This window comes from Neodiprion lecontei, chromosome 5, assembly GCF_021901455.1.
Source record: "Neodiprion lecontei isolate iyNeoLeco1 chromosome 5, iyNeoLeco1.1, whole genome shotgun sequence".
NCBI lineage: Eukaryota > Metazoa > Arthropoda > Insecta > Hymenoptera > Diprionidae > Neodiprion > Neodiprion lecontei.
In genome coordinates this window covers 9,568,593-9,588,249 of record NC_060264.1, presented here as the reverse complement: position 1 = coordinate 9,588,249, position 19,657 = coordinate 9,568,593, and the positions used below count along the sequence as shown (strand labels likewise).

General features: G+C 36.1%; 4 protein-coding genes across 5 annotated transcripts; 2 read left to right on the top strand and 2 right to left on the bottom strand.

Annotated features, from left to right (window-relative positions):
- The first annotated feature begins 1,600 nt into the window (after nucleotides 1–1,600).
- LOC107223808 (essential MCU regulator, mitochondrial) lies at nucleotides 1,601–3,893 on the top strand. 2 transcript variants are annotated; one of them, XM_046741815.1, is made up of 2 exons: nucleotides 1,601–2,325; nucleotides 2,828–3,664. In XM_046741815.1, exon 1 carries the CDS (start codon nucleotides 2,026–2,028, stop codon nucleotides 2,293–2,295), a length of 270 nt encoding a protein of 89 aa, XP_046597771.1. In that variant the 5' UTR covers nucleotides 1,601–2,025; the 3' UTR covers nucleotides 2,296–2,325; nucleotides 2,828–3,664. The 2 variants fall into 2 exon arrangements, with proteins under 2 accessions (XP_046597771.1, XP_015519103.1); XM_015663617.2 differs by lacking the exon at nucleotides 2,828–3,664 and adding an exon at nucleotides 3,671–3,893 and having other exon boundaries at nucleotides 1,613–2,325.
- Nucleotides 3,894–4,086: 193 nt separating this feature from the next.
- Nucleotides 4,087–11,796, bottom strand: LOC107223813 (protein flightless-1). Its single transcript, XM_015663623.2, has 23 exons — nucleotides 11,654–11,796; nucleotides 11,345–11,510; nucleotides 11,015–11,125; nucleotides 10,653–10,891; nucleotides 10,236–10,397; nucleotides 9,821–10,041; nucleotides 9,518–9,734; nucleotides 9,143–9,384; nucleotides 8,931–9,022; nucleotides 8,783–8,853; nucleotides 8,428–8,674; nucleotides 7,991–8,176; nucleotides 7,448–7,762; nucleotides 7,163–7,335; nucleotides 6,938–7,064; nucleotides 6,747–6,869; nucleotides 6,443–6,646; nucleotides 6,171–6,292; nucleotides 5,781–6,032; nucleotides 5,558–5,684; nucleotides 5,245–5,427; nucleotides 5,017–5,130; nucleotides 4,087–4,954 (listed from the first exon to the last, which is right to left on the bottom strand). Exons 2-23 carry the CDS (start codon nucleotides 11,405–11,407, stop codon nucleotides 4,820–4,822), a joined length of 3,726 nt encoding a protein of 1,241 aa, XP_015519109.1. The 5' UTR covers nucleotides 11,408–11,510; nucleotides 11,654–11,796; the 3' UTR covers nucleotides 4,087–4,819.
- Nucleotides 11,797–13,631: 1,835 nt separating this feature from the next.
- Nucleotides 13,632–15,562, top strand: LOC107223811 (mitochondrial import receptor subunit TOM22 homolog). The gene is made up of 3 exons (XM_015663621.2): nucleotides 13,632–13,892; nucleotides 14,251–14,356; nucleotides 14,694–15,562. The coding sequence occupies exons 1-3, from the start codon at nucleotides 13,785–13,787 to the stop codon at nucleotides 14,897–14,899; spliced, it is 420 nt and encodes a 139-aa protein (XP_015519107.1). The 5' UTR covers nucleotides 13,632–13,784; the 3' UTR covers nucleotides 14,900–15,562.
- A 996-nt stretch (nucleotides 15,563–16,558) lies between these two features.
- On the bottom strand, nucleotides 16,559–19,588 carry LOC107223809 (RNA-splicing ligase RtcB homolog). The gene is made up of 11 exons (XM_015663618.2): nucleotides 19,427–19,588; nucleotides 19,189–19,289; nucleotides 18,908–19,103; nucleotides 18,656–18,786; nucleotides 18,419–18,545; nucleotides 18,229–18,335; nucleotides 17,986–18,145; nucleotides 17,631–17,806; nucleotides 17,414–17,548; nucleotides 17,166–17,330; nucleotides 16,559–16,949 (listed from the first exon to the last, which is right to left on the bottom strand). Exons 2-11 carry the CDS (start codon nucleotides 19,282–19,284, stop codon nucleotides 16,722–16,724), a joined length of 1,521 nt encoding a protein of 506 aa, XP_015519104.1. The 5' UTR covers nucleotides 19,285–19,289; nucleotides 19,427–19,588; the 3' UTR covers nucleotides 16,559–16,721.
- Nucleotides 19,589–19,657: the final 69 nt, after the last annotated feature.

Here is a 19,657-nt window from a genome sequence, read left to right as displayed (position 1 = left end):
CGTTTTGCTCCCGTTTTTTAGTTGCTCTACGTGGCACTAGTAGACTTCTGACACGCTCATTGGCCTCGCTGACTGCGCGCGAGCTTGTCAGACAACTACTAGCGCCACTAGTGGTGGAGATTGGCGGCAGAATCGAGGGACATTTTGCGAACCACCTTTAGCAGCGTGTGTCAGGGGCTGGGATAAACCAAACGGCGTTTTTACCGAACGGAAAACAAAATGGCAAATTCATCCGTCATTACATGGTCATTCCACGGCGGAGGCACAAATCGAATTTTCGCATAGGCATTGCCGTATAATGCGTAATAGCTGTGACGAGACACCGTCTAGGTAAATGAATATATATCCGAAGGCTACCCCAGCTAAGTTACTGATCTCTCTGGCCCAGCTGTTGCTCTCTCTTTCTAAATACGGCTTCAGCTCGGTGTACTGACCACGTAGTCTATTTCTATTGCCTGGTCTACACATACACTTTAAGTGGGGGTCTTAAGGTCAGTATGTTCAAGTCTGTTGGGATAAAGTGTGTATTCAGCTACACACATTACTTTAATGAGGATAATTTATTTCGAGTTGGTAAACCTGCAACTGTGTTGCGTTTAAAATGAGAACTATGTGGCACTTGGAGGTTCGAAAGCCTTGTAGCCATCAAATGGAGTAACGAGAGGAACTGAAGAACTGTCAGTTAGTGTTTATAACCTCAGTAATACAATATACGAAGCAATATAATGCAATGTTCTCCGTAATTTTATTCATTAATTAATAATCACCTATCTAGCTTTTATTTTTCATTTTTCGAACAGCTTATAATCACATATCTCTCATCTGTAATTCGAAACGCATTTTTTTTGTTACACAACCTGGTGATACTTCAACATGGATTATATTTTCATATCAATAATTGTTCAAGTAATAAATATGTACCAAACTTGGTTAAGGCAAAATGTCGACCGAAGAACAGAAAAAGAACAAAGAACGGGTTCAAACCACGCGAGATTTCAATATATCTGTCATGTCAGTACGGTTGGCAATATTTGTCGCTGAAAATTGAACTTAAAGTGCAATTAATAAAATCTTTAAGTGGTAAGTCTATACCTGGTGTGCGTTAAATGCGAATTACCCATTTTCTTGGCATTCCTGTTGGCCAAAAACTAGGCAGCAAAATACTGCTGCTGCATTTTGCTGCCCGTGAAGATCCAGGCATAGGAATGTATATAAAATAGGAGATTCCCACTCATTAGCAGCGAGCAACAGATGACACTTCTCTGCATTAGATTTCTAAAAATAGGATTTCATTAGGCAGCAAAATGCAGCAGCAGTTTATCAACTTACTAGATGTTACTAACATCTGTTTAGTGATTTGACGCAGCAGTAGCGCTGCTCATTTAAAAAACGATGAATGAACTTCAAGCTGCAAGAACTTGCGCCGGAAGTGCTAGTAACTTGAATTGCTGCTGCTGCTGGTACTTTGTCTACGTATGAAATCAGGAACATCTAACTATAAGGCTTGTAATGAGATTAAATGTAGTTACATTTTGTATTAGGCCGTTGGCCACCGTGCTCACTCTCTTTAATAAAATACGCGTTGTTATAAAAGCTGTGTCTCCGGTGTCCCGTATTTTACTTCTCAGGCTGTAATTACATTACAACTATTACACCGTTCTGGGCCCATAACCTGTTGAGATTAGGATCAATATTCCTACTGGGAATACTTGTGATGTAATTACAGCCTGAGAAGTAAAAGACGGGACACGCGGAAACACAGCTTTTATAACAACGCGTATTTTATTCAAGAGAGAGAGAGCAAGGTGGCCAACAACCTAATACAAAATAGCCTTGAGTAGATGATCCGTAGGTTCCATAGACTTATAAGAGTGACGTCACTCACAAAGCAGCTCAAGTCAGTTGTGAACCCCGACAGTTTTATTTTGGCTACGAGGGTGTTGTGTGTGGTAGCCAATAGCTCAAGTTCTTTTTAAAAAAACGAAGGATAATGGTTTTAGACTTGTAGCCTGTTAATTAAGAGAAATGATGTCGGTCGCCCGAGTGAAGCTACTGTTTCGGGGAATAAACCCGCACTCCAACCATAAATTATACCAAGGAAAACGCCCGGTGACGAGCACTCCGTCGGGAAGTCTTCTTCCAGAACCGAAAAAAACACCTTTCGGTATTCTAGGTATTATTTGTGCCGTCATTCCCGGCCTTCTGATCGGTGCGACCATTAGCAAAAACATGGCCAATTTTCTTGAGGAGAACGAGCTCTTCGTACCGTCGGACGATGATGATGATGACGATTAAGCTCAAACTTCGTAGTATACCAATGCTGAGGTAATAACTTAACTTTTATCGCGTCCTTGATTCTATAAGCAATTGGTTTATTCCTCAACTGTTTCAAAGCTGCACTTTTTTTCTCATGAATTATGTTCAGACCCGTTCACACTTGAAATATTATAAACATAGTTTCTGTTTCGTAATCTGTGTTGTGAATTTTTTTTGGAAATTCATAATTATAATAATTACTAAATTTTCGGTAATCATGCAATGACAGTCAGGTAGAGTCATAGTAATATAGAATCTAAGTATATACGCATACCTCTGTGTCCGGAAGAATCACAATTACACATCATCTCGAAGTACCTCTTCAAATTTTTGTACATTCAATGATGCAAATTTATATGCAAGAATTGATTGCTTACAGAGACTTGTGAACATTCATAAAATAAAAAAAATGCGATATAAATCTGTCCAACAACATTATATATCATTATACATGCTTGTGGAAATGTATGTCACAGTATATATAGGGTGATGTGGGACTATTGCTCCATAGGTGACCGAAGTGTTCCTCATAAAAAACCAGCGTCAAAAACGTTTTTTACTTTTGGTGAGAAATTTGTCGTTTACCAATTACAGCCATGTGAAATTGGCCAACCCGACAGCATCTAATGGCAAATTTCCATGAGGAATACCTTGCCAACTTACGTGACGATAGTGCCAAGAGTGCATTAAATGAGATATTCTAGTTTATAGACCCTGTTTACACTGTATCAATTTGACATGGACCATAAATGGGATTAATCAATAACATGATAGATTGCAGAGGAAACTACTTACTTTCTCTTTTGCACTAATTGGATTCCCATTCCTTATTCATGTTGTGTATCAAATTGATGTGATATAAACATAGCTCTTTCAGTCTGATTAAATTTACACAAGGCACAGCCCATATGTTATTGCTTTATCTGTTCTAGATATTTCTTCTCCAATTCTACATTTGTTTTAGAGTTTTCACTCCAGAATCATCAGAACTCCCATTCTACAAGTTTTTCTGACACTTTCATACATATTCTTGTTCATGCAATATAGTTTACAAAAAAAAACAAAACAATATGTTGAATCACGAATTCAAAACATTTTGATTCATACATAATTAATAACAATCTACGTATCATTAACAATATTATAACTAGATTTTCAATGAAGAGGTCACACTGAACTAGGTATCTTAATGAACATGATGAGCTGCATTTAATCAAATGTGCAGTCAACAAGTATAAGTTGAGTTACCAACTCAGTTGAATAAAAATCTTTCGTATCCACTCTCCAGCCAGTTGCTTATAGGAATTAGTCTCCGAAACAATGCTTCTTACATTCTAGGATTATTACATTACAGACGCTTTATCTGCTAAACTGCTTTATAAAATGAGGACAACATGGTCTGCGATCTCAATGATTGGAAGATTTCGAGGCACGGTTGTTGACTTGTATTTATTTTTCTTTAAGTATTTATTTACAAAAATGACAAAGTTTTAGTACGCATAGCAGTAATTGTACAAATTACAAATATTTTCAAATATGTTCAAATTGTTTAAATAAATAAATTGATGATAAATAAATATGTATGTATGCATATGTAAGCATATGTTTTATTATTCTCTATTCTTCCCTCCTCCTCCTCCATAGCAATAAAATACTTTTTCATTGACTTCAGCATTACCTTGTCATCTATTTTGAACGGAATTGAATCTATCAGCCAGTGTTTCTAGTAAAATATGGTAGTGAAGTCTGACGATCAAAATTCCGTCAATTACCTTGACGCCCCAATACTCTACAAGATTAAAACTGAACCATATTATCCTATTTGAAAGAAGTTTTAACAAATTTGGCTGATATTTCTGATTGCTAGTTCCAGCTTTGTTTATGTAAAGGTGTTTTCAAAAAATCAAACTCATGTCAAAATTAAAGGAAAACCAAACAAGAGGAACCATACCTGTGAAATATTTGTGATAAAACTTAAAAATGTCACAAGTACAAATAGCATGCATTGGGGGGCTCATATTTAAACCTTACTTAAGATGATGCCAATTTGGTATGCACACTGAAAACGTATATCATTGCTACTGAGAGATGAATACCTGCAAAAGTAAACTATATGGAAGACTATGGTTGTTGTTGATGTCAAAAAATTGAAATCCAATTATTAAAAAGAAATATTAGGATATCACATGAACAAATTTCAAAATTATATGAGAGAGAGCTAAATGTAATCACAATAAAATGATATTGTTGACGAGGAAAAATTATAATAGCATACATGGCAAAAATAATACGGATGCAAATGGATAAATAGATTAACAACTAAAACAATCAAATACCTATGTAAACGTTACATGATTGGTGTTATAACACGCAGATAATATCTGTTCGCAATATTTAAAAAAATTACGCACGAACTTGATAAGTAATAATGAGCAAAAAGTAGTTTATAAGTAAAACATAATATGGAAGCTCTGTGTTTGAACACGTCTCTATATACGGGCATTTACTCTGGGGGTCGTTTGTGCAATCCCCAACCGTGAAAGCACTTTGTAAATCTTCGAGACTCCTTGCTTTTGGCAGTGAGGAACAATTTTCGAGGCCTATCCGGCTGCTTAACACGCAAATGCTGTATGTAGACCTATATCAAAAACATATTCGTTTGAAATTTTTTTCAATGCAAATATTCAAGCTATTCCTTACCTGAGCTGACTTATAAGCAAGTTTAATCTCCACTTCCGAACATCGGGCCCCCAACCAAAGGAATACTTGCTCCCCATTATCTAGCACCATAATATCATCGTCGGCTAAATCATCCTACAAATATATATGATAATTCAATATTTCATGAGATTTTCGTGCATTACAGTTTGTATTGAGTAAAATATTTGGCAAGATTGCAATTTCAAATTAGGATCAGGAAATCATTACCTGACAGAAATCTGTACATTTTTCACTGATTGTGAAGTAGCCCTTTTCGTTTGAGCACCTAAATAGTCTTGTGTAATTCATGTAGTCCGCGTTGGTATCATATGGTTTTTTCCCCCCAAGGCCGACCCAGAAAAAGTTATCCGGTTCTTCACCCTCGTTTAGGACTTGCAGGCTGATCCATGGCTATAAGAGATTCAATAATTTTCATTTCAAGTAGCATTACTACATTAAAAATAACTCATATTTTGTTAAATTTTTGACAGCAATTTGGAGGATGATTTTCGATAAAAAATATGAAACCTAGTTTACTAACGTTGTTAAACATTTCCTCTGCTATTTCTTCCACAAGTCTTGCTTCTTCACTGTCAGCTTTTGACCCGATCCATACGTAAACGATACCAGTTTCATCGTCATTGTTGAAAGGCACATTTAAAATATAGCTGCAAATTTTTCGTCAAGCCATTAGTTTTCATTAAATTCGAGTTGGAATTATCCGACCAAGCTTGGATTTTAGACAAGTTGTCACAGTTACTTACCAGAAAGCAGAATTTAATAAAAAAGGATCTGGATTAACTTGTATTAATCTAGTACATAAGGCACTACCATTGCTTCGGAGATGGTAAAACTCAACCTTATTATTACTAGGTGATTTCACTTCTTTTCGTTTTCCTTGGCGAATGATAAACTTGCGTTTAAAATGTGCCATGAATTTCAGATTTTCTTGTTGCTGATGTGTCCTGACGACCTCCAATTTTTCACCAAATAAAGATTTAAACTTTTTCTGTAAACTAATAGAACGATATGATCAAATCATCAGAAAAAAGTTGATGCACAAAATTCTGATGTTTTTTGCTCATATAAATCCCAAAGGTTTATTAAAAATATTACTGCGTGAAATCTAATTGAGCTAATTGCGCTTTAAATACCTGAAGGTAAAAGTAAGCCAGCCCATATTCCCAGCATCTCTACCTTGCCAAAAGTATACCACACATTGAAAATCATCCTCGCACTGGTCATCCCCTTCGTCACTGCCATTTATGTCTAAAGGCTGAATGAAAATAAAATGTCAAAGTACATGAGCATCGCCTGACTTGCGTTGGTTTTATTATGTGCCTCAAGCTGATAGATATTATATCATTTAAATTATTATAAACAAGGTATTTCCTCTATAATTTTTATGTCAATAATTCTTACATACCATCCAATACCGGCACAAAAATACATAACAGTCACCGCTGTAAAAGTGACCCAATTCTTCCTCCGGGAGTCTAACAAATTTTCGCCCTTCTAAGACAAAAGCTTCCATTGCCTCTAAGTCGTCATTCCATTCTACCATGAGTTGTTGAGCTTCAACAGCTGACATCAGTGGCTGCCGCGGCATAAACAATGCTGAAAGATCTGCCTACGAAATGAAAGAAAAAGTGACAAAAGGTTCATTTTATACCTCCAGTACTATACTTTAGGGAAAAATGGTCTGATATCTCATGGAAACTTTTACGCACTTTAGTATCTTGTTGTTTAGCCCATTTAGTGAGGTCTGCGCCTGTCTTAGCAACAGATTCTGCAGTTCTTGTGAAATCTACTGCAATTACTTCATCCCATCCGGTAAACTTAGACTTGAATATCTAGGAGGGTGATAAAATATTAAAGTAAGTTGCACTCTATAAACATTCTGAATTCTTTTTATAACCACCTGTGATTCTGTGCCCTCCTGCAATCGCGTGACCATAGCATATTCAGGTCGTTCAATCATATTGAATAATTCTTGCGAAAGTTTTACAGCAGCTGCACGGACTAGTCTAGTTGATTTCTTACCAAACCTGTTCAGATTTTATCATATCAACAGAAACAGTATGTAGAGAACAGCAAATGCATGTACAAAATAAAGAAACAGAGTATCCTAATTGGATATACTCACCAAACAAACACATCCAGGTAGCAATCCAATATGTAAACATTACGATTGTTCAAGAGAGTATTGATCAATTTTCCATGTGGCACTTCAACTTGTGGCAATTCCAAGTAACCCATACCGAGTCGCACTTGATATAAACGTGGTGTAACTGGAGTGAATTCCGGATCAACGTGTTCCTACAGAGAACAACTGTTCTAAGTTTCATGTAATTTGGTTGAAAAATTTTATAAGACTGAAGAAGATACACATTTATGCGAATGTATATGTTCAAAAACCGTTGAAACTTACTATGATTGGGTTTCCTCCAGATAGTTCACCGGTTTCATCAAGAGATTTCCAGAATTCTTCTGTCTCAGATCCCATAGTTTCAGTTATGATGTCTGCTTTATTCTTACGTTCATTCTTATTAATTTTCTCAGCCAACAATCTTGCTTTTGATTTCAGTGTGTTCTTTGCTTTAGTTCCATACCACATAAATATTTTTGTTCCTTTGTCCAATACGAAGACGAATTGTGGATCTAAAGATTCAATAGCTACAGGAACTGGTTCTAAGTGAATTGAAGCACCAGCAGCATGTACTCGATACAACCTCGCGATAGCAGGCTAAAAGAAAAACGAAAATATCTAGTAATCCAAAATAAACATATTATGTACAATCCAGATGGCAGCAGTTGTCGTCAACATTTATTAACATGAGGCATTTATTCGGGGAAATCGATAATATTTGTTCAAAGTGCTGTCCTTAATCTAAAATTGACAATTTTTAATAATGCAATTCTCATAAAGTAGGTATTTACTATACAGTTATTTGATAAATTTCAGTATACATACTGGATCTTCAATGGTGTAGAACCCTGAAGATGTTCGACCGCCTTCTATATATGTTACATCTGAATCAAAAAGTAAGAGAAATTCGTCTGACTCATCGCCTTGTTCCTCTCTTATAGTGCGACACTGGGCACCAAGATAGTTTCTCAGATTTACAGCATGAATTGCAGCGCAGGCACGCTTATCCAACTGTTATGTGTAAAAATAATAATTAGACAAGAATCAGTGTGTTATTCTAAATATCAAACACAAATAGGTATCTCATCATCATTATATACGTTAAATTAAATAGATTACAAGATCACAAAATTCAGCCAATTGCAAATTTCAAATAAATATACTATTTATTTTATGATCAATAATTATTTATTCTATGAGATGAGAACGATGTATGATTTTGAAAGTAGAAACAAACAAGTTTAAATCTGTCAATGTATTACCGTGGCTTTTTCTCCAATCCAAAAGTAGATTGACCATGCAAGTGAGCCTTGTTCATCGACGCCTGTTTTGAGTACAATGTAACAGTCACCTTCGTAGAATTTACCATGAGCAACTTCATCGATTTGGTTTGGGAGAAAATTCTCGATTTCCCATATTGCCAGGCCAGGTATCTGACCTGCATCGTCGTCAAAGATCTCCGAATAATCTAGTGGGGGTTTTTCAAGCGTCTCGTCCCATCTCTTTGGCCTAATAACAGTAGAACACAACAAACCATTGAGATTAAAGAATAAATCAAGTTCAATCAAACAAAAGAGTAATGATGAACAATTGAAAATTGAGTTTTACTGCACTCACTTTAACGATTCCGCCTTGGCATCCTCAGAGCCTTTATCCTTATTTTTTTCCTTGGCAATGTCTTTCATACCCTAAAAATATTCGAGCATATTTTTTTCAGCAAATATGTATTTGATGTATTGTATATACGTAATATATTTAAAATTACCTTGAGAATTTTAGCTTGATCCTGATCAGCTTCTTCCTGGTCTCTCCTTCGTCTTAATCTCATTTTACGAGCGATTGGGTCTTTACTGCTATCTGCGAAAATGCATTATAAATTAATTACATGATTCTTTGGTGCCAGAAAAAGAAACCTAAAATGAAGATAAATGAGACAAAAATTCATCCATCCACTTTTTAAATACGAAAACAACATACTGGCTGTTTGAACTGGAGCCGGGACGTTTGCTCCAGCGAGTCGCAACTGATGCTGCAGTGAAAAATCAATGTTGTAGAACTCTATTCCCGATCCTCTTTGGACCTCGGTAGGTTTTGGCGGCATAACTAAATTCGGATTATCCCGCAAGTCAAGCTGATCTAAATCAGTAAGTAAATGTATGGCATCAGGAACTGTTATTAGTCGGTTAGAAGTTAAAATTAATTGCTTCAGTGATCCACATCTGTAAGTAAATCATAAGAAATCATAGATAATAATCATCCGCAATATAGGCTTACCTAAATTCGATTCTAGGGACATATTGATTATCATACTATTGGTATAAGTAAATTCAAAGCACAAGTTATTCGCTATACCTGCATAAGCCCTCAGGTATCATTTCCAAATGATTTTTAGCAGCAGAGAAAACTTGGAGAGAAGATAACTTCCCTATCCCCGAAGGGATACCTTCGAAATCTAATTCATTGTCGTTTAAGTAAAGCCTTCTCAGAGTACTGATTTTGCATAATGAATTCGGTAAGGTTGTCAATTTATTTCGACACAGGTTTAAGGTTTCGAGTCTTTGCCATAAATCTGTAAAAGAAAGAGGAAGATCATTAATAAATTCAGGTTTAATAAATGAATATTAGAATGTTTTGACAAAAACATTGATATCTCACCGATTGCTGTTGAAAGTTCAGTGATCTGATTATCGCTAAGATTAAGTCGACGTAAATTTGGCAGCGAGTAAAGTGCGTCTGGAACTCGTGGCAAATCATTTTGTGACAAATCAAGTTCCTGCAAGTTTGTCAAACTCTCCAAACTTGTGGGGATATTATTTACCGTTCTCTGGGTATCTCGCATTTGTAGCGTAGTTAAATTCATGAGTGAAGGTAACTGTCTAAACCCGAAGAATAAAAAAATTTACATTATTAATTCATTGAAGTAAAATATTGGTATATTGACTAAATTATAATTACGTAAAAATACTACAATAAACAATCAATCAATACTGCGCAGCTTAATTCCGTGCATAAATGCTAGTATTGAACTGCATGGAGCAATGTAATAATAATGATGATTTAACATGCAGACCTCAATTGAAAATGTCCTAGAGGATTGTGGTTCAAATTTAATGACTGTAGATTCGCTAAACGCCGAGTTTGTGGTGGTAAAGTCTCCAGTTGATTGTTGCTCACATCCAAGAATAGCAGATCAGTCAAATGAATGAACAGTGTGTTTGGAATCGCTTCGATACTATATGTAAAGAAAAATAAAAAGTCATACTGAAGGTTGAATGATTGTTGAACAGAGTGCGTAAAATAAATTGAACTTATTCGACAAAATATATTTCAATATATTTTTACAATTTTTTAATGACTTGCGCAAATTGAAGAAAAATATATGAATCGATGCATGGAACGCACTTCATTACAAATCAGCTCGTAGAAAATGATAAATGTTTGCTATAAATTAATATAAAAATATTACTATACAAATATAAATCCTTACTGATTATGACTGAGGTTTAGATTAAGAAGAGATCGTGCCCTTTCCAAACCTTCAGGAACTTCTTTGAGATTATTGTGACTGAGATCAAGAGTAGTCAATTCTTCCAAATGAAACAATTCCATAGGTATGCCACTGCTCTTAACATTGTTATGCCGTATATTCAAAGTTCTCAGGCAACCCAACTCAGTTAACTCTCCGTATAAACGCTCCAATTTATTTTTTACTAAAGAAAGATGTTCCTGAGCGTAGAAAATGTTTGTTTATTAAAAAATGAATACAAACATTATTCAATTACATAGTTTGTCAAATAAAATAAAAAGGTAAAAAAAGTGAAAAAATAAAATTGGATCCTAGATATTTACCAATTTCAATAGTTTTCCCATTTCCTCTGGTATCTCTGTTAGATTTGTCTTGTCTAATTTGAGCCATTGAATTCCAGTCATCAAGCGCACAGACTCTGGAAATTTTCCACCCTGTTAAAAAAAAAAATATTAAAATATAAGATAACATTACAAAAAATTAGAAGTTGTCCTAGTTTGGGGGATGTTGGTGACCCGCTAATCTAGAACATTCTTCTCGAAGTTAACAAAGTATATTGAGTTAATATGATTTAACATCAAAACTAATCGAATAAAATAAACAAATTCCTAAGCTTTCAACGATTTGAGGTCAAGATAATACGTGCAACTTACACTGAAATCATTGCTGCTGAAGTCAACACCGCGCACAAACGGTAAGACCCCAGTATTAGCCATCGTTCGTAAGTAATATTCGTCTCGTTTTTCGTAAATTTTCGTTTCCGTGCAGATGTAATCTATAGACTGTCTCCGATAGCAGCTATGTATTCTTAATCATTTCCTGTTAAATGCCCCAAATAAAACACTTAGAGGTTAAGTTAGCTTAAACTGATCGAGATAACTAAAAACACTTGACTTTTTATGAAACACTCCACATAGTTTACGAGTCATTAGAAAATTTTATGACAAGCGACACTTCCGTACCTGCAGCAACTATACGTGCACACTCCGAAACGTAGCAACATAAATCCTAATATCAAACGATATCAAGTTTAGGAGTGTCCGAAATAATCCGACAACTATACTCATCCCACTGACTCAAAACATAAAGCTGGTACTTCGATATCCCATTGCGTGGTGACAGGCTGAATCCTAGTCCTGCCATTGGCTCCAGATGATGGAATACCCCCCACTATACAATGTTCTGTTATCAATGACCAATGATACTCGTCCTTTCATCACCGCTGCAATAAGATTTCAGCTTAAGCCTGAAATAAGATACATTCCTGCGTGCATTTGTACAATAAACACATGTATTGGTTTGTCACATTTGCCTGCGTATTCAGTCACACTAAAAAAGCGTAGATACTATGTTGAATTTCAGCGGCAAATACAAAGATTTCTGTAGGATCTCCATGAATATTCAAAACGATCCTATGGCTTGAAAGTCGTGTGAATCGCACCGATCATATACAAGTTTGATTTTTAGAGAATCCGATTCGGTTTTGTCTGACTTGAATCTGTGCACAGACACTGTTGAAGCCATTCTATACATACCGCATTCCAGTTCATCAACCAAAAAGTTCAGAACGAATGAAGATACGGACGTTCGACAGTGTTAGATACACACTCAGAAAATATACTGACACAAAAAATATGAAGTAACGGCAGAAAAAAACCTGTTTCGAAAATATAGTGAAACTTCCCCATGGCAGACATCTTCGGGACTAAAAATATTTCCTGTTATTGAGAAATGTCCGTTATTGAGAAGAATATTAACGTGTAAATTGTACTCCTGGAGATTTTTATACTGTTCGTTGTAAAGAGAAATCCGTTGTTGGGGAGTGTCCGTTAAGAGAATTTTCACTGTACGTGTTTATTCGGTAAGCTCGAGTTCAATGGCATATCATATTCCAGAGGAGTTATTTTAATATTTCTGCTCAATAAGCAGTACTGAATTAAGCCAAGCCAAATATGGAAAAAATAAACAAGCTTTTATTGTATACTAACGAGTGCAACTCTCGAGATTTTAACCAAGTGCAGAGGCGGATTCTAGAAAAATCGCAGTCCAATAAAGTATCAAGTGCAGCCAGTGAAAAATGCTATAACTTATATGCCGTGTACTTGTAATTTCTTGTAATTCCGGTCATGCTTTGTACGCATGATGTTTTCTCATAAGTTGGTGCAAAATTTTTGTCCTAGGATCTGATTTAATAGCATTTTTCACTGACTGCATTTGATGCGCACCGACACGAACGCAATTTTCCAAATTTTCGAATAATAGCAGAAGTAGAATCCTAGCAAAATCGCAGTCAGTGAAAAACGCTATAGGGAAAAATTTTGCTCAACTCTTGCAACTATCCTGAAAAAAACATGGTGCGGACCAAGTGTATTGAACACCACAAGCAACGTTCGTAAGATTCGAAAAATCTCGCTTGCAGTACAAACGTTGACGGGTTAAGAATTTGAAGACGTTATCCCTGGAAAAGTTTTCATGACCGGTACTCTGCGGGTAAGTGGGCCTGAGTGGGCCCGGGACCATAAAAAGTCGTCTTAGCGATCCGGTAGCGTCTTTATCGGCGGAAGTCGTTTAACACGCAATCCCACATTTATATGGCTATGAATTCCACAAGACACAAAAATCCCTAATAGGGTCTTCAACAGCTTTGACTGAAGTTAACAGTCGTTTAGTTGTCTACAGTCAACGAATCAGTTAACGCAAATAACTATTGATTCGAGTTTTGTTTCGAGAAAACAATCGACGTGAGACATTATTTTCTATGTAGTAATATCAAAGAAGATAGCTCGTATTTTTAATCCTATGGTCTTTCTTTTGGGGAGCAATTTCACGCGGCGTGTAAGTCGTTGTCCGTAAAACTAGTTCAAATATCCCTCTGCTTCCCCCGTAGCTCGTCCCTCGCGTATTGGTTTTGATTGACGTTGTGGCGGCGGCATTAGCCGAGCCAATGAGCCGAAGCTGAACGTTGAGAAAAGCCGTCCGCACGAGGGCCGACGAGGACAGGGACAGGAGGGATAAGTTCACTCAGGGCGAAGCGTTATCGAGTGAACGTTATTCCTTAATTTATATATAAACTATCGTTTTATTATTGCGTACATGGCTTCAGTTGAAGAATTGGATCAGTTGGACAGCGGAATGGGCAGCAGCGACGCACGCTCTCCAGAAGTAAAGTCTATCCTCCCGGACGATAACGATGATGAAGAGGTATTGCAACAGGGACAGAGCACCCGTTTGCCCACTTATTTATCAATTTTGGACTACTTGTTTCCCGAATTTTGCTTCAAACTGTTCCTCACAGCCACGCGTTACGTACAAATATTTCTCGCACGTTCTTTCTAGTTCGAATCAAACTGTACATTCAGAGATTTCAATTCTCTAGATATTAAGGCTATGTTCACTGTATATGCATTATGAATTGCTGAACTTCACGTATTATACTCATCATTGCCAACATTTCTAACGTCACTCAAATCATTAGATTCTCAACAAAGAATTCAGCGTAAGATGTTTCATGTGTAACATGTGATATTACCGAAAAATGTATTTCCATGTTTCTACATAGGATGAAAGCCTTGTTGAACGACTCGTCGGGCTCACAGAAATGTTCCCAGAGGACGTTCGTCGACTGGGAAACACACTGGGCTCCAGTCTTTGCAGTTTCGTTAAAGGTAAATGCGTCGTTAGTACTGAACATGTACAGTTGTACTTGGTTTAGAGTGTTGTAATAATTATGCACCTAGGCTAGATGGAAAATAAAACTTGATTCACTTTGCTGTTCTTTGAAAAATAATTCAAGAATCATCTTTTTGCCTTTCAAAAATATCAGAATCTTGATATTAAAATACTGCAAGTGAAGCATGTTGGTTTCATATTTTAGATCATCGTGAATAATCTGTTGATTAACTTTCTTGCATTCCATACAATATTACATATTCATAAATACCCAAAAGCTAAAAATCAAAACACATTACATAAAGTGTCAAATGTTTGTTATTTTTTGTTAAGGATTATACGGGTTCTCCTGTTCGGCGACTTGGTTGTTCTTCAGTTCGTCGGCGATTCTGTTTGCGCCCATAATTTTTGAAGTTGAGAGAGCACAAATGGAGGAAGTGCAGAGAACGCAACAGAAACAAGTTTTGTTGGGGCCAAACTCTGCGGTTTCTAACATGGGCTCACCTGGCCTTCCAATGTCTCCACCTGTTCAACGATAGGCTGCGGCAGAGTTTATCGCAGCTCAATTCAATCTGGATTGAGTTTTTCCACTCAATCAAAAACACCAAGATAACTAATCATCACTCTTAACCATATTACAAGTCGCGTGTAGACCGATTGATACTTGGCCATAAAAGAAATACATGGGAAAAAGAAACCAATAAATACATACAAAAATTGCATGTGCATTCATAGTTCCGAAATTTATCGAAATGAATTCGTATCAACTGATGGCGTTTAAGAATATAATATGTAGAGGTTTTTGTGAGCGCTGCACGCTCCAAAGATTCATTTCAATATTTGCTTAGAAAATGTAGATTCATGGCTTTAGCCACGAACCGAATTTATTGCATTTCAGGTGGCCGGAGGTACTTGTACGCCATTTTGACTCTTAGATTATGTTTTACCATCAATTTTTTTATATGTGAACTAATGTTTGCAGATATTAAGATTGAGATTGTACACAATATGACGTCATCATTTTTCACATATCTGAAGTGAAAATTAAATTTCTTGTACAAAACTATTTGTAACAATATTATTAAAAATTTTTGCTGCTGTAATCAAGGTAGTACATAGTTTGTATCTAGTTACGTCTGTATAATATGATATTTTTTGTTTAAATGTTAACAAAAGCAAAATAAAAAGTTAGTGAATTTAAATCGCTTCTTTGTTTCTCCTTTTAACTTCCCGCTCTTATTTTCAAGATACTATAACCGATCTTAAAACGAAAAGGTGAGTTATCACTAAATGTCGATAGTTTAAGATTAAAGAATCGTCTCCGACCATGCTCAGATGGATGGCTTGGCATGTGTGTGTGTGCGTTCGTATGTGATCAATTCTTTATTCGATCTCTGAAACGAATGAATAGATTCGGATGATTCAGCTTTCAAGTCACTTCATTTTACCATCACTAGGGTCACCGCGCGCGCTTTTCTTTAATTGTCTTATAACTTTTTTAATAACAATATTACTATTAGGTCTGTTGTATTATCACCCGCCGTTAACGTATCGAGTTCCTCGCTCGACGTAAAATCGCTCTTACTAAATTTTTCCATCACTTATTCACTCTTGTCGCTAAATAAGTTTATTTGACACGATCGCGTCGCTAAATAAATGTATCTGACACGATCGGGATCGGATGAGCTGCAATTGTTTCTCACTTTTTGCTACGATCTGAAATACGCACATAAACAAACTCCGAACACGACATCGACAGCCAATCAAAATACGTCTATAGCAGCTTCAGAAATAACTCGAACTTCGAGATTTCGTGACAACTCGTCTTTTACGAGGTCATAAAAAAAAAAAAAATAACAATTTTATTTATTTATTTTTATGGCCTGTAAACGCATCGGAGCGGGAAGTTTTTGAGTCAGCTCTCAAGATCAGCCTAAGCACTTGTTTTTCTTTTAAATTTTCAATGCAAATGATTATAGTAAGCGGCTTAATAATTACATATTTGTGAAAACTAACAATGTTTCGTCTGATTGTATTAGACGAAGAAGTTATATTTGAATGAATTATAAATTTAACTCAATAATAAACATCGCCTACTGCTGTATTTATTAAGAACTGCATTAACTGTCAATAAGAATGGGTAAAATAAATTACAACCGTTCAATAATTAAAAATTATAAATTAAGGAAATATCACAGTTAAGTTGCATAAGATTTGCGATTTGTTTTTATTATTGACAATAAACCAACCCTTCTATAACAGGGTTACGCTTTACTGAAATGCATTGTGAAAATATCGCAAGATTATTATGTCAATCGCAATTTCACAAAATCCGGGAATTCAAATTTTTTTTCTGTAAATTTACCCTTTTATGACAGCAATAGGCCTCAGTTTAATGCATTTTCGGGATATTCCGGCCGCGTGACATGTGTTAACTACATCAGTCACATTTTTATAAGATTCAGGAGCCTCCTCCATGACCAAATTCGGTGATGCAACCCTGATCGATATGCCAGATTGTTCCAGTTTGGCTAATACGTCTTTGTAATCCAAGTTTCGTCGTGCCTTTGCACGCGATAATGCGCGGCCCTGGAAATGGTGAGATAATATTGGAACTGTGCGACACTGCACTGTACTGATATTTTATAATAATAATAATTGTGTGATTTTGAGACCCTTGAGGTGGAATGCTTCAATGTATTCGTCAAGGACCTTCTGACCTTCCTCAACGAATACATTGCAGCAATAATAATAATCTAAACACAAAAAGTTAACTTGTTATTCGAGAATTTGTGAAAATCTCACCGCTCCGTGACATGTTGACCCAAAAGTTTCTTTCATGCCTTCTTCAGTTCCTGTGAGAACATAACTACATGTCCCCATGGTACCTCCGATCAATACAGGTTGTCCCGTCAACTGATAATCAACTGGAATGAGCGGATGGTGAGGTGGGAAAGCACGTGTTGAACCCTAATAAAACATGTTTACACACATTACACATGAGAATGGTATGAGAGTATCGCTCTTACTTCAGTAAAGATGTTTAATATTACCTTTCTATGAACTAGTAAAGTTTTCTGTTTGCCATCAACAATGTGTTCTTCAACTTTGGCAATGTTATGGGATACATCATAAATTACATGCATGTCCAAGTCATCAGGTGACATGTGAAACTGTTTTGCGAACGCCTGAAAATTTACTTATCATTAGAAATCTAAATATAGCATCGCAGTCTGCATTTATGTCGTTTTGCAAATTGTATACACACACCTGTCTACTAAGAAACGTCATAGAACTACGATTAACCCAAGCAAAATTTGCTGCTGCAGCCATTGACTTTAAATAGTCTTGTCCCTCAGTTGAATGAATATGTGCACATGCCAACTGCCGATCGTTTGTTTCGATGTTATCGCGCTTCATAGCCTTCTCCATTTGTACAAGAGCATCTATAAATTATATGGACATGAAAAATTTTCTCATATGTTTTGATAAAGTACTTCATCATTTTCGTAATGGTATGAGGAAATGTCGTTTGACTAAACGCATTCTAAGGGAATAGTTCTCAAACAGCAATTAATTGCATCAAGTTAGTGATATCTATTATCCACAATAAATAAAAATTTACCAGTAGCAACTTGATGTCCAAATCCTCTGCTGCCAGAATGAATCATGACACAAACTTGTCCTTTGTCTTCAATACCCATTTTGCTAGCTGCCCATTTATCATAGATTTCTTCGACTACTTGAATTTCCGCATAATGGTTTCCTGCACCTAGCGTACCCAACTGTAAACAAAATTTGTTTCAAATGTTATAAAGCATTATCTTAAGAAACGTGATATCACACCGTTCAATGGCATGTGTCGTACCTGTGGCAGACCACGTTTCTTAGCTCTCATTGACACTTTTGAAGGATCTGCATTGAGCATACGACCATATTCCTCGCAGTGTTCTTTATCCTCTGCCCAAATATAGCCTGGATAAAAAAATATGAATCGAATAAGTATACAGTTTTTTACTGACTATCACAAAATGAAATATGTATTTTGGGCAAGAAACCTTCACGAAGAGACCAATCCATTCCCATTTCTAAGGCCTCTTCCAAATCCCTGGCATTCATGGGTATGATTCCTTTTGATCCGACACCAACAGGTATGTGATCGAACATGCTTTGAGCTAGTTGTTCCTAAAAAATATAATTGTTTACCGATTTCTAATTGAGATGAGACAATTACATGCATCGAAATAACCTTTGAAATTATTCAATGTGAAAAATTGTGTAATTATTTGACGCACTTTTATAGGCTGGACATCCTTCTCAAATAAATTAGTCCTAAGGAGCCTTACGCCACAGTTTATGTCAAATCCTACACCTCCAGGGGAGACTATTGATTTGGGATCATTCATGTCAAATGCCGCCATATTGCCTGAGGTAAATAAGAAAATTTAAATCATTATCTCAGATGGTTAATTTAACGTAGTGTAAAACAAAAGTTCAGACTCATTAAGAAACAGAGAATAGATATGGAAGTAAATATTATGGCTTACCGATGGCAAATCCATATCCGGAATGAACATCTGGTAATCCGACAGACCTCCCTACAATGCCAGGTAAAGCAGCCACATTAGCAATTTGCTTTACTCCTGGTAGAAATCCACCTACCATACCAGGTCGGCAGGAATTGCGTAATTCTTCTAGCATTAGACGTTCCAGGGTATTGTTTACATAGAATATACCTTCGACCTTGATTCGTTTTGGAGCAAAATTTGATTTTGAAAATAGTGTAAATTACAAAATAAGAATATTTATTGCATTGGTGTACTCTCACATTCATATTTGGCTGAAACCCCTTTTTAATTCTCCAGCAGTAATCGTTGATTTTTTCTAGGTACTTCAATTCTTCCTGATACTGACGGACGACCATGTTTCCTTTAAAGATTAACAAAATAAGCAATTTTATTCCACATTAAAAATTAGTATAGCTTCGATTACTTTCTGTTTAGTTCGAAGGCTGACAATTCCTGAAAACCAGTTTTGACAACTTCTTTCAACATATGATCACTTACTTATCAATTGAGTGCCTGTATCTCGAAACTTTAATACTATTTCTAAATAGTTTTTCAAGTTTTCTGATCACGAATGTCCTTTAAGAGCTGGCAAGTAATGCCGGTTTTTAGGTTAGATTTCAGTTAGGTAGATTACGCGTGTGTTTTTATCGACGGAAACAGTTTAATACGCACCGCCCCGGGAATGCCTTTCGGAGTGGCAAAGTTACAGAACAAACACCCAGATGATTA

Coding starts and splice junctions, on each gene's coding strand:
- LOC107223813 (XM_015663623.2), bottom strand. CDS start 11,407: ATGGCTAATACTGGGGTCTTACCGTTTGTGCGCGGTGTTGACTTCAGC. Junction 9,385..9,517: donor ATACCTGAGGGCTTATGCAG/GTATAGCGAATA, acceptor ATTTACTTACAG/ATGTGGATCACTGAAGCAAT. Junction 8,177..8,427: donor GGATTGGAGAAAAAGCCACG/GTAATACATTGA, acceptor TACACATAACAG/TTGGATAAGCGTGCCTGCGC.
- LOC107223808 (XM_015663617.2), top strand. CDS start 2,026: ATGATGTCGGTCGCCCGAGTGAAGCTACTGTTTCGGGGAATAAACCCG.
- LOC107223811 (XM_015663621.2), top strand. CDS start 13,785: ATGGCTTCAGTTGAAGAATTGGATCAGTTGGACAGCGGAATGGGCAGC. Junction 13,893..14,250: donor ACGATAACGATGATGAAGAG/GTATTGCAACAG, acceptor GTTTCTACATAG/GATGAAAGCCTTGTTGAACG. Junction 14,357..14,693: donor TCTTTGCAGTTTCGTTAAAG/GTAAATGCGTCG, acceptor TTTTTTGTTAAG/GATTATACGGGTTCTCCTGT.
- LOC107223809 (XM_015663618.2), bottom strand. CDS start 19,284: ATGGTCGTCCGTCAGTATCAGGAAGAATTGAAGTACCTAGAAAAAATC. Junction 17,549..17,630: donor TGACGTTTCTTAGTAGACAG/GTGTGTGTATAC, acceptor GTAAATTTTCAG/GCGTTCGCAAAACAGTTTCA. Junction 17,331..17,413: donor CTTTACTAGTTCATAGAAAG/GTAATATTAAAC, acceptor ATGTTTTATTAG/GGTTCAACACGTGCTTTCCC.